Genomic DNA, 13,389 nt, shown 5'->3' on the forward strand with positions numbered 1-13,389 from the left:
ACTTTTTTCAATTCACATTACGTAGTTCTAAATTATGTCTAACCGTTGGTTTCTGAGACCAAAGTCTTTGTATAAAACATATTGTTATTTCTGCCATTATCTTTTAAATTTATTTATTTCTTTCTTTTAAATGGAGATTTTTAACTTGGAAACCCACAGTCCGAGGGTTATAGTAAATCCAATAATAGTCTGATATAACCTTAAATTTTAGTACATTTGAAAAAGTTAGTGTTGCTTTTTACTATATTAAGTTTGTTCTATATTTGCTCCTCACTTTATCCTATAAATCCTTTCCAGATGGTAACCAAAAAAATACATCGGACGTACAATTGTATATAAAAAAAATATATAAATATAAAATTCATATAAATATTGCACATCCTTGTACAAAATAAAGGCAAAATATGAGAAAAAAACTAATGAAAATTGAAAATTACATTTTCAATCCGACTGCCGTTCTAGTTTTACAACTATTGGATATTAAAGCGTGACTTTACTGCAGTGATATTTGTATAGACCTCACATTATCTTTTTTTTTTATATCATAAGGTGGCAAACGAGCAAACAGCCACCTGAATTCGCCGAAATAGCGAGGCGTTGCCCATAGACATCCGCAAATGCAGATGCGTTGCCTACCTTTAATCAACGGAGAAGAGGTCGCACAGAAAGAGGACATTTCTCTTTCTTATGCATCCCCTCTTCTGCTAAATCCACTTCCCCTTCCCATCCTTTCCTGATAAAAAAGGGTGAGAAGGGAAACAGGACTAAAATTAGACATCTTTGACAAAATTGAGACAACATGTTTCAATACATGTATCACTACAATGAAACTTCACGGTAAAAATCTACAGAGACAAGAGATTTAAAAAATATATTGATTATAGGCCTGTAAGCTCATTGAACGGCAGCCTCATATCCGCTCACTTGAGAGCGCATTCCACGAATACTGCACGATGAGGTTCCGGCGGAGGTGCCACTGGTGCCAGAGGGGCCACAGGTGCCGGAGGTGCCACCACGAAATGGTTCTCTGTGAGGGGCCAGAGTTCCTTCAGTACGGACCAGAGACGGCGATCTACTACTGCTCGGACCTTGGGCACGGGAAATCCATTGAAGGAGGAAGCTACGGGTATGGTGTAGGCGCCCATGTCGCGGAACACGAGCCATGCGCCCAGCGGCAGTGCGGGGATGCGCATGCGCGGCACCACACAGTCCAGACCATCACATGTCGGACCCCAGAACGACGAGCTGTGAGGAGTGCCCTCCACCTGTTCAAATACAAAATAATTAGTTTATTATATGAAATAATTAAAATATTAGGTCTTTACATATGAAATTGGCGTTTTGTATGGGAGGAACAAAAAGTCGAATATTTTTTAATATAATATATTTAATTAATCAAAGTATGAACCATTATTTTCTATGCACTTTTGCCATCTCATAGGTAGTTCATTGATCCCTTTACTAAAAAAACCAGTCGGACGGGAATCAATAAAATCTTTGAAGGCGATTTGGACTGCCCCATCGGAGTTGAATTTTTTCCCTTCCAAGAAGTTATCCAAATTTCGAAAAAAATGGTAATCTGTTGGAGCAAGGTCCGGGGAGTACGGAGGATGTCTTAGACTTTCCAATTGAAGCTCTTCTAATTTAGTAGCCGCCTGTTGCGCAGTGTGTGGTCTAGCGTTGTCGTGAAGCAGCAGTGGCGTGGAGCGATTGACCAGCCTAGGTTGTTTAGCCGCTAGCTTTTCCATCATGGTTTGCAATTGCTGACAATAGACATCAGTCGTAATAGTCTGGCCAGATTTGAGAAAACTGTAATGAACAATACCGGCACTAGTCCACCAAACGCTTACAAGTAACTTTTTTGGGGTTAATTTTTGCTTGGGGCAGGATTTGGCTGGCTGGCCAGGATCCAACCATTGCGCTGAGCGCTTCCGATTATCGTAAAGAACCCATTTTTCATCGCAGGTAATGATTCGGTTTAAAATACCTTCATTATTGTGCCGGTTTAGTAATGTAACGCAACAGTCGACGCGCGTTTGCCGGTTTGCTTCAGTCAATTCGTGAGGTACCCACCTTTCAAGCTTTTTAATCTTCCCAATTTGCTTCAAGTGAATTAAAACAGTTTTATCACTAACATCGCAGCCTGCAGCTAACTCGGACGTGGTTTGCGATGGATCCGCTTCCACAATAGCCTTCAACTCTTCATTATCAACTTGAGTCTCAGGCCGTCCACGGGGCTTGTTCTGCAGATCGAAATTTCCAGAACGAAAACGTTTGAACCAAAAACGAACTGTGTTTTTTTTTGCAACACGACCGCCATACACATCATTCACCCTTCGAGTCGTTTCCGCAGCACTAGTGCCACGGCGGAACTCGTACTCGTAAATAATGCGCTATTTTAAGTTTTCCATTTTGTAAAATGAGTGACGAAAACAGAAAAAAACAGAAGAAAAAAACAAATGAATGACGGTCATCGAACCACAAATACATGAGTCTATAGCTGTACAAATTTGAATTTGGAATTCCTTACCAAAGAGGAGAAATTCGTGATTAAAGTGGCCAGTACGAAAAACGCCAATTTCATATGTAAGGACCTAATATTAGTTAAAAAATTGTAAAAAAAAACTAAATAAAGAAATTACTCCTACTTCATCTAACTCGCACGAGCAATTTTTAAGCGTTTAAAAAAAAGCGTTCAAATCGACCAAATGCATTTCCTTGTCATCATTTAAAACGCGTCGCTTTTATTGCGCAGTGTTGCCATTACAAGACCATTTTCAAATTATATCTAACTATTATTAAAAATGAGAATATTTAGATGGAAGTTTATTTGAATGTATCTCCGGAACAGCTCAACGGATCTTGAAAAAATTTGGCACATATATAGAACATAGTCTGGAAGAACACATAAGCTACTTTTTTTTTATTCCACACAGACGGAATCTGGAGTTACAGCTAGTAAAAATATATATTATTTGTGTATACATACCGTGTTTAGCGGTACAGGAGTGACCTCCTGATGATCGTACAACAAGCAGTTGAAGGAGCCATACACGCCGTCGTTCATGAAGTACATTGTGTGCGTCTCCTCCACGTCGTCCTCCTTCGCAGGCACCTACATAATTAAATTAAAATATAACAAATGAAAAAAAAATACAAAATATAATCTATATATATAAAAGAAAGTTGTGTTAGTTACACCATTTATAACTCAAGAAAGACTGAATCGATTTGACTGAAAATTGGTGGGCAGGTAGCTTAGAACCAGGAATAGGACATAGGATAATTTTTACCCAGTTTTCTATTTTTTATTCCGCGCGGACGGAGTCGCGGGTAAAAGCTAGTATATAATAAAGTACAGAAAGTAAATAGATCAACAAAGATATCTGACCAGGTAAGCATTAGTCAAAGCAAATTTTGACAGGTCACTAACACTCTCCTGTCAATGTCAAAGAAGCAGCTGTCATTTCATGTTTTTTTTTTAAAATACCAATTTCAATGTCCATGTAGGTTTTATGCCAGTTTATACAGATTTAAATCATCCTTGTTTAACTTTATTTCCCACAATTAATTTTTTTTAAAAGAATTACTTTATCATTGAAGAAACTAAAGAAGTGAGTGAATGACTTGAACGAGTGAATGATTGCTGACCTCTCGTTTAGCGTAGATCATGGTAGCGAGGGTGTATGCAGCACAGGCGAAGTACCGGCCGGGCTCCGCAATGACACGGACTTCACAACCAGAGAAGTTGGCGTCCAACGCTGCATTGATCACCTGAGCTGTCTGTAACAATTAATTAATAATGCTCATTAATTTTAATAGGTTTTTCCTAATAAAAAACACTCATTTAATAGTAAATTGTTTTAACTGATCCAATATTTAATTGATTTTGTATAGGTTAAGTTAATCCTAGAAATCTATCTATATCTATATCTAATATATAAAATTCTCGTGTCACAGTTCTCGTTCCCGTACTCCTCCGAAACGGCTTGACCGATTCTCATGAAATTTTGTGAGCATATTCAGTAGGTCTGAGAATCGGCCAACATCTATTTTTCATAACCCCCCCCCCCCCATTATTTAACTGCGCGCGGACGGAGTCGCGGGCGACAGCTAGTAATATATAAAAGAAAGTCGTGTTAGTTACAGTATTTATAACTCAAGATCGGTCAAACTGATTTAGCTGAAAATTAATGCGGAGGTAGCTTAGAACTAGAAGACGGACATAGGAACTTTTTTATTTTGTGTGTATTTTTTTTTATTCCACGCGGACGGAGTCGCGGGTAAAAGCTAGTACTATGATATTTTTCAATGTATGTATAAAATTTGTTGCAAGAAACTATTGTATTTTCCGACATACGACTTTGTTGATTTCTAGAATTTCAAATCAAACCAAATTATAAAATTGACTTTGTCACTGAAAATTACATTAAATTATTTCATTGTATCGACGTCCCCAACGAATAATCCCGTAATGCACTCTTACCGGGTTTTTGCTTTTCCGTAAAATTCTGCATCTAAAGGTCCTATTACAAGTTGTGAATTTTTTTTATATTTTTCTTAATGTTAATTACGAAGATAAAAAGTCATTATTGAAAGTTTTTTTTTATTTCCGGTATTATAATTTTTCCTTCATATTTCTTCAAATACAATGAAGCTATAAAAATTATCTTTGTTTTGGTATCTAAAAGATTATTGTACAATAATTATTGATGAAGTTATTAAAGAAATACGGTTTTTTACTTCTCCTGAAAAATTTGATTTGTCCTATTACGGGGTTATTCGGTGGGGGCGTCGAAATGACATCAGATAAAACAAAGTTATATGTGGCTTATAAGTCAGGTCATGACCTAAAGATAATTAAATGACTTATAGATTGCTTATTGACTTATAGGTGACTTAAAAGTGACTTATAGAATTATGTTACACATACCTCACGTATACTGGAGCCAGTGTGTCCGGGGAATCCTCCACCAAGGTCTAGCAGATGCATGGTGTGTCCAGCTGCAGCACCCAGAGTGAACAATGCGCGGCAGTACTGTATGGCACGAGCGTACACACCATTCTCCTCTGCACCAGATCCCACGTGGAAAGATACACCAACCACCTGGGGAACACAAATTCTGAATAACTTCTTGTTTTTTATGTTACTGTAATACTCAGAGACGGATGTTGTTCACTAAGGGAAGTGATAAAATATATTTCTCATACAAAAAGCATTAAATTGGGAGAAAAACTGCAAGCTCTAGGTAAATGGCGTTAGCACCAATAGTAGTCTGTCATCTGTCACAATTTTTAAACATTATTCTAGAGAATTAAAAAAAAAAATTCTTTTATTTTTTATTTTTGTTATAAATTGTGAACTGTTTTATAAAAATTACTTTTTTTTGAGTGAAATTTGACAGAAGTGATTGCTCTATGACTACAGTACACAGAGTACATTGTAGATAAAGTAATAAAATGTTTTTTTGTATATCTGTGGTACATTTAGTGCTACTGTCACTTTTGATCATGTGATAAAAAGGAAGTTTTTCTCCACACGAAACAAGTATTTCATATAATTTGACTTATTTTATTATCTGTTGTATAAAAGTGTTTAATTTTGATATGTCTTAAATATAAATTTTACATAAGTCTAACACATTATATGTGAACTGTTAAAAAATATAGTTAATTCCGACTTTTCTATTTGTTGCTTAATTCTACATTTATATTGTTGTGTGATCTTGTACTATGGGGAATTGATGGCTCAGCACAGATGGGTTAAGCACTTGACTTGCAATCTGCAGGTCTTGGGTTCGAATCCCGTCATGTACCAATGTGTTTCTCGATTTACATATGTACATTTATCTGATGTTCTTACGTTGAAGGAAAACATCGTGATGCTGCACATATCTGAGAAGAAATTCAATGATATGTGTGAAGTCAACCCGCACTTAGCCAGTGGTTGACTATGTCCTAGTCACCCCTAACTTGGGGTAGACTCCGAGCTCCTCAATGGGGATGTACAGTGAGCTGATGATGATGTATGTATGTGTGTGTATGTAGAACGTACCCTGAGTCCGAAGACAGCTGCCAGCTTGAGAAGACGTGGTGCTTCAGTGACGGGGTCACAACCAAACTTGATGCCAAGAGGACAGCGAGCAGCCGCAGCATCACATCTGATACGAACCACCAACCTAACAAAGACAACAGATATTTGTCACTCAAAAATTGTTAAATAATCACAAAGGGAGGAATTTAGCGTAGAACTATTCTTTTTTAATTACCTAAACTACAATTAACAGATTAGGGGATGCACAGAAATTGAATATTCCCCCTTCCTATACTTCACTTATAAGAAAAAGGTGGTAAGAGAAAGGGGGACCAAATTAGGCCATAGGGTCCTATTAGTAGTGATACTTTCACACGTGGGCGGAATAATGATAACATTGTTACACTGCTATTATTTAAACGGACAAGTCGAGAAAATAAGGGTACATACATTCAAATAAAATACAGAGTTAATATGAGAAATCTATACTAAAGTCTGATTTAAGTAATCATTAAATGAATTAGTATAGAGAATTACTGCATCAGTGGCTTAAAGTTAAATATTTAAAGACTAGAATTAAAATATAAAAATTAAATATGTTATATACTGACTGAGCATGCGGCATGTGCTGCTTGATCTTGACGAGCTCGGTCTCAGAGTCGAAGGTCATCAGGTCGACTCCAACTGAAGACGAGTAGCGGATGTGAGACGCCAGCTTCGCCGGATTCGCGAATATAATGCGTCTGCGCAACAAAACATATAACATTAATTATATTATTATGCCTTAAAATAAATCACATTTTAGGATTAGTTTTACATTTGAGATCTAGCCAAATAAAATACATCTAAAGCCTTAAAGTCAATAAATTTTGAAATATAATATTTTTTGTTACCGACATTTCATTTTACAGATTCATGTAGTTGATTATAGATGGCGCCTAACTTAAAAATATTGTATTTTCCTATAAATCTTACTAATATTATAAATTAGAATATTTGGATGTATGGATGGATGTTTGTTAAAAGGTATCTGTAGAACGAATCAACGGAACTCGATGAAATTTGGTATAGATGTAGAACATAGTCTGGAAGAACACACAGACTACAAATTAAGTTTTTTTATGCGTCTCAGGCGACAACTAGTCCTATAATCTTTTCATACATACATTTTAAAAGTTTTCAAGTCATAATAAACAAGTTTAAAATATCTCGGACATATTACGATGATATAATTACTAACTCAGGTCGTACGCCGAGACCGGTGACCATTTCTATCTCGGCCTTGGATGCGCAGTCGAAGCCCGCGCCCAGAGCAGCCAAAGTGCTCACCAACAACTTGTCGTCGTTGCATTTCACAGCTACAACAACAACAACAATAACGAATTACAACAGTTGTAATGAACAATGTGCATTTAAAACAGCTTAGAGATACGTAATCTATGGTATAATTCAAAGGTTTTTTGGCATCACATTCCTTCTGTGACACCATTAACATTTCAAACAACTATGTTCAATCTTGTCGGATCAAGGATTCAAGATTATGTGCGTGCGGTTCAGTGTCCTCCCCCCACATCCCGCTACACACCAACACACCTAACATTGTGTTCTGCGACAAGGTTATGTTCAAAGACTCGAGCGAACTTAAGAGCCACTAAGATGTTTGAAAAGTTTTATATTTGATTAAAATATTATGAAATACAAATATTGGAACTCGTTAATCCGGCAATAAGAAGATACAAATCGGCACTTAATTGGACCATGTTAGGTTCAAATCAAATGCCAGGTACTTAGTTTTTGTTCAAATATAACTCACCGTAGAATGGTTCGACCCTGGGCATAAGCTCCTTCCAATGATGGTACCGGGCGACCACCTCGCCCAGGTCCATTACGTAGAAGGGCTCATCATGCCCACCCTCTTCCACGATCTCCTTGATCACCGCCTCCGGGGTCCATGGTCCTTCCATCACCCGCACGCGTTGTTCGTCTTCAATCACCTTCATTTTACTCGGTATCTTGATAAGCTTCGGTGTCCTTAGAACGAAGTTTTTTGTCGTCTTTTTTATAGATATTGTAGACTTCGGCTATCGTAACCTCGATGTGTGAGGTTTCAGTAGATAGGAAAGCGATGTCCCCTTGGCGCTTAGTTTTTGGCGCACAGGGGGTCGGTGTCACGTAACAGAGGCCGGTGGTGGGGGCCCACTAGCGCTAGTCCACAGGTGTCAGCTGATGGAATTAATGTTGACTTAGTTTTATTGAACTTATCAATGTTCTAGGTTAGACTTTTTATGGCCTACAAAACTAGAAAGGAAATCGATAAGGTGAAGCGGACAAATGCGCCATAGATAATGTGCGGTGAACATTTAACAATGTTTTTTTTTCAGTAGGTATATTTAATTGCTTTTCTAACTTAAAAGTTTAAAAAAACTTATTAAAATATGTAACAAATCATTCAGGCTTATTTATAATGATGATGATACCATCATCAGGCGTGTGCGAGGTATTTGGGGCGTGTTGGGTATTTTCGGGTTGAACAGGACGTGTAGGGTATATTCGGATGAATGGGGTATTTAGGGTATGTTCGGATGAAAGAGGCAAGTAGGGAATGTTCGGTTGAATAAGGTAATTAGGGTGAAAGGGGTATGAAGAGTATGTTCAGGAGAGTGTGGCATGTGAAGTATATCCTGAAGATGTATACATACGTGTATCGCGTGGTGTGGCGTCAGCGGGCCCGTGCTCGCTGCCAGGGCGGGTCGACGTTGAGCGCGCGGCGCCAGCAGCGCGGCGGGCGGGGGCAGGCGGGCGCTCGTCGCCCGGCACAGCCAGATGCGCCGGACAAGGCCGGTGCTCCCTACAACAACACAAAACATATGTTAATACACAAACAATTTTCATACAACTACCCTACCAATTAAGTACAATTGAAAGAAGTGGACAAATTAGCAGTTGTTTCTTAAATCTATCTCAGGGTTTCCTGAAAAATCATTTACAATAACGATTAAATACCTCTAAATATTTATGTATTCTTTGTGATCGGTTTTTTTCACCGGTCGAACCGGCCCATTCAAATAATCACTGCTTTATGCAATAAAATTCAGATTAAAAATGTAATTTTAAATGATTTTAAAGCACTACACCACTGGAAAGTAACAAATTGAGTACTAACCAAGTGTACAATCGTCTGTATTGATAATGTTTAGATAAGATGATAAAACCATCTCATTTCGCGGATATCGTCGTATCTTTGAATTGAATTCGTCTAAATCTAATATATAAAATTCTCGTGTCACAGTTTTCGTTCCCGTACTCCTCCGAAACGGCTTGACCGATTCTCATGAAATTTTGTGAGCATATTCAGTAGGTCTGAGAATCGGCCAACATCTATTTTTTTTTTTAAATGCGCGTGGACGGAGTCGCGGGCGACAGCTAGTTTCTTATATAAATTTTGATAAAAATTCAAGATTGTAAAACAAAAATCAAGGATTTATTTCATGACGATTTGAAATTTAAAAATAATAATAATTTTTTTAAGTAGTCAATTTAATTATTAGTAATAAATGTTATTATTGCGAAAGTTTGGATGGATGGATGGAAGGATGTTTGTTAAAAGATATCTCCGGAACTACTCAACGGATATTGAACTTTGGCATAGATGTAAAACATAGTCTGGAAGAACATAGGCATAGGCTACTTATTAAGATTTTTATTAATTCAGCGCTGACGGCGTCGCGGGCGACAGCTATTTGCTGATAAACTTAACCAAAAAAACCACTATATAATTTTTACTAACTTTGCGTAAAACGAACTTCAATAAAGCAAATACCTTAACTTGCTTTGAAAACTTTGTTATATCACAGAACAAGTATATATATCTAAATAACTAGTTTGAAAAAGAAAAGACCTGTTTAGGTACAAAATTACTTAAAATATGAATAATGGAATCTTTGGTAGTGATACTAGAAATGTGATTTTATATCTACATATATTACTTTTGAGTCTCTTTTCAAAGTGAGTCAACATATAATTACAGTTATAATTTAGAAATATATTTGCCTGTAAAAGGTATGTTATTACGATATCGTTGGCAATCGGCATGTATCATTATAGGTTATAATATTTATTATCGTCGTTGAGGCAAATGCAGTTGTGTCGTACAGCCACATTTGATTTTAGTTATATAAAATTTACAAGACAGCCAACATGTTATTTTAATAACTAAATAAAACAACACGAATTAAATGTGAAAAGCAAACACAAATATACTGAATTGTAGACAGGAACTTGTACGTGTTAAGTATATGATTTAATTTTATATGAAAACATTACAATTAGGTATCAAAATGGTTTTTAATTTTTAAATCATCAATCAAAATTGAAGAAAACCACATGGAAACATACAAATGGTGTACTTATAACCAGTAATCTAAAAATTTAAGATAAACAATTTACTTTTGTTTACTTAATAAATCGTAAAATCGTAAAATAACATAAAATATAGATATTTTTTTGTGTAGCGGCCATCTTGCGAATCATATGACGTCACATGGCGCCAGCGCAGGAGTTAACTCTCAGTCAAGGTCAATGTTACTATAGTACTAGAGCCATATAATGTTTAATATACTTGATAAATGACAAATAAATCATATTAATACATATTTGCAATTGATGCGTAATACTTAATTTAATATTTTACAATAGCGTAACACAGGAAATATATAAGAATAATGCAGAAAAAAATATCCCAGTCCTTCCTGTGATTCTATAATAAAATGCGATGACTTTTTCTTAAAATTATATAAGAAAAAATAAATAATGAAAAAAAAAATACCTTTGATAGCGTAATTCTCAAAGCTTTTTTTGACCTTTAAGCAACAACCTCCTGGTTGTTGCTAAATAATGACTACTAGTTAAGAACTTCAACTTGAATTCGTATCAGCTGAACTGATACAAAGAGATTTTTAAAAAAATGTAAGCCGGTTTCCGAACACAAACAACGACTGTCACTCGTCGAACAAATGGCGGGAAACTGATGAATGTGTCAAGCGACGCGTTGTATTTAAATGAGCTCGTTATCAGAAGATTTGCGAGTTGAATATCACGAGAGATGGGCCTCGCTGATGTAACCAGAAGTCGCGAGCTACGCCAGACGCTACTGCTCCAAACCGCATTTGATGACGTCGCAATTAAGGTCACCATAATTTTGAGAATAATAACAGCCAAAAAAAAATCATAAAACATAATCGAAATAAATAGAAAACAAAATAACGCTATTAAATTAGTGGCCAGTTACTTTAGTAGATATCACACTATCAGTTATTTAAATTTTTTTTACAGCCATAATGTACTTTAACAATATTTTTTTCTTAGTAATGATACCCAAATATAATTAACAGCAATAGGTACAATTATTTTTTAAGTTAGCATTACAGGACTGTTCCAATAAACCTCGTCATTCATTAATTTATTTATTATCTTAGGATTAGAACAAATTCAAAAAGAAATAAAATAAATAAATACAGTCAAAAAGAAGATAAATTAAATTAGAATAGAGAATAGAAGTATTGTGGTTAAGAATCTAAAAATTATTTCTTAAGATTTTTTCTTTTAATTTGGTAACCCTATTGTCGTGGCACGCGCGCGCTGTCAGACAATCTTGTTTGTCCGTCGTGATTTTATGAACGCGCTATAATTAATTATGGGAAATTAATAACCAACATAATGTAGATGGAAGATTACTCTAATAACATTATCATTGCGATAACTTGAGGAATATTTTGAAGGAGAGACAATAGGACTATAAAATGAGTTGCATTTGGTCTATCGTATGACAATAATTGGCATATTAAACTAGTTCAGAGAACTCTATTTTAGTAGTACAAATGTATATAAAAATGCCTTAGTAATGGAAGGTTTAGCAATGATTTCCTAAAATAGGAGATACATAATCTAAGCTGTAAAAAAGTCCGTGAAACTTGTCGGTTATTAAATTGGCAGTGCACTGTTCGAGTATCGGAAATAAATTTTCCGAGCAAGACGTCATTACACTTTATGAGTCATTTAGCTTCTGTAATTGAATATTGAAACAATTTTCATGCATTATTCATCAAATATTCGGCACACGAAATAGTTTAAAACGAATTGGCCAACATGTGTCATCGCTTTTACAATTATATAGCCTTTGTTTAGTTTGACATAAATTAATGTTGAACATCGTCACAAAGCTTCTTTTATCCATCTGAGAAATAGACTCAATGGATTGTCAATCGTCTTTCCTAAAAGTGAAATATTGACTCAAGGTGACGTAGTTTCAAACGCCCTTGAGCATTAGTTAGCTCAAGGGCACCAGTTAAAGTTGGCACACAGCCATCTTAGCAATTCGGATCTCACAAATTCAAAATATGACAATTTTTGCGCTTACCCGTATTTTTTTTTAAATTTTACCATTGATTCATATTTTTGCTAGATATTGTACAAGCTTTTAAATCTATGATTAGGATATTTTAACAACGTAAATTAAAGTCGAGGAAGGGATAAGTGTCACCAGATGAGTGTCTACTAATGAAGGATGTAACATGCAATAGAAGTGTGCTAGAACCGAGTCTGTATTCTTCGCCTAACAATGTGGACTAGGGGCATTAGTTATGCTGTTGCTTAGTAAAATTGTACAATTCTGTAATCAATCTCTTGGGTTAATGGCGTTTCCTTATAGATTTCGCCAATGTCACGTGTATTTTATACTCTGCTTTATAAAATGGGTTTCGTGAACGAACAAGGTCACAGATTGTAACTAAGAATTAAGTGAGTAGCTAAGAATGTTTGATGACAGGATCGCTGTCGATGTATCTAGGGCAAATAACAATTCTGTAACAACTTTTTCTAGCCCTAACAGTAAGTCAATATAACAGCGCGTGCCAGACATCAAAAAACAAACAAATGATAAAACTTTATATGAATTTCCAAGAAACGATAAACTATTTGTAAATATATACTTAACACATTATACGACAGATCTTACACGTTCATGAACAAAAAGACAAACATTCATTATTACATATAAGATTATTTTGAAACAATAGTCAATTTTTTGTGACTAGCTTTTGCCAACGACTCCGTCCGCGCGGAATTACAAAAAAGGAAACTAAATAAAAAGTATATTATGCCCGTCTCCTAATTCTAAGCTAACTACCCACAAATTTTCAACAAAATCGGGTCATCCATTGTTGAGTTATAAATAACTAGTTGTCGCCCGCGACTCTGTTCGCCCGGTATTAAAAAAAATACTTAGTAAGAAGCCTATGTGTTCTTCCCGACTATGTTCTACATCTGTACCAAATTTCATCAAGATCCATTGAGCCGTT

General features: G+C 35.8%; 1 protein-coding gene across 1 annotated transcript; it reads right to left on the reverse strand.

Moving 5' to 3' along the window:
• Positions 1-618: 618 nt before the first annotated feature.
• On the reverse strand, positions 619-11,072 carry LOC106718668 (ornithine decarboxylase 1). Its single transcript, XM_045684429.1, has 10 exons — positions 10,860-11,072; positions 8,734-8,882; positions 7,848-8,257; positions 7,275-7,392; positions 6,646-6,777; positions 6,056-6,179; positions 4,934-5,107; positions 3,652-3,783; positions 2,990-3,115; positions 619-1,265 (listed from the first exon to the last, which is right to left on the reverse strand). Exons 3-10 carry the CDS (start codon positions 8,032-8,034, stop codon positions 921-923), a joined length of 1,338 nt encoding a protein of 445 aa, XP_045540385.1. The 5' UTR covers positions 8,035-8,257; positions 8,734-8,882; positions 10,860-11,072; the 3' UTR covers positions 619-920.
• Positions 11,073-13,389: the final 2,317 nt, after the last annotated feature.

Source organism: Papilio machaon, chromosome 26, assembly GCF_912999745.1.
Source record: "Papilio machaon chromosome 26, ilPapMach1.1, whole genome shotgun sequence".
Taxonomy (NCBI): domain Eukaryota; kingdom Metazoa; phylum Arthropoda; class Insecta; order Lepidoptera; family Papilionidae; genus Papilio; species Papilio machaon.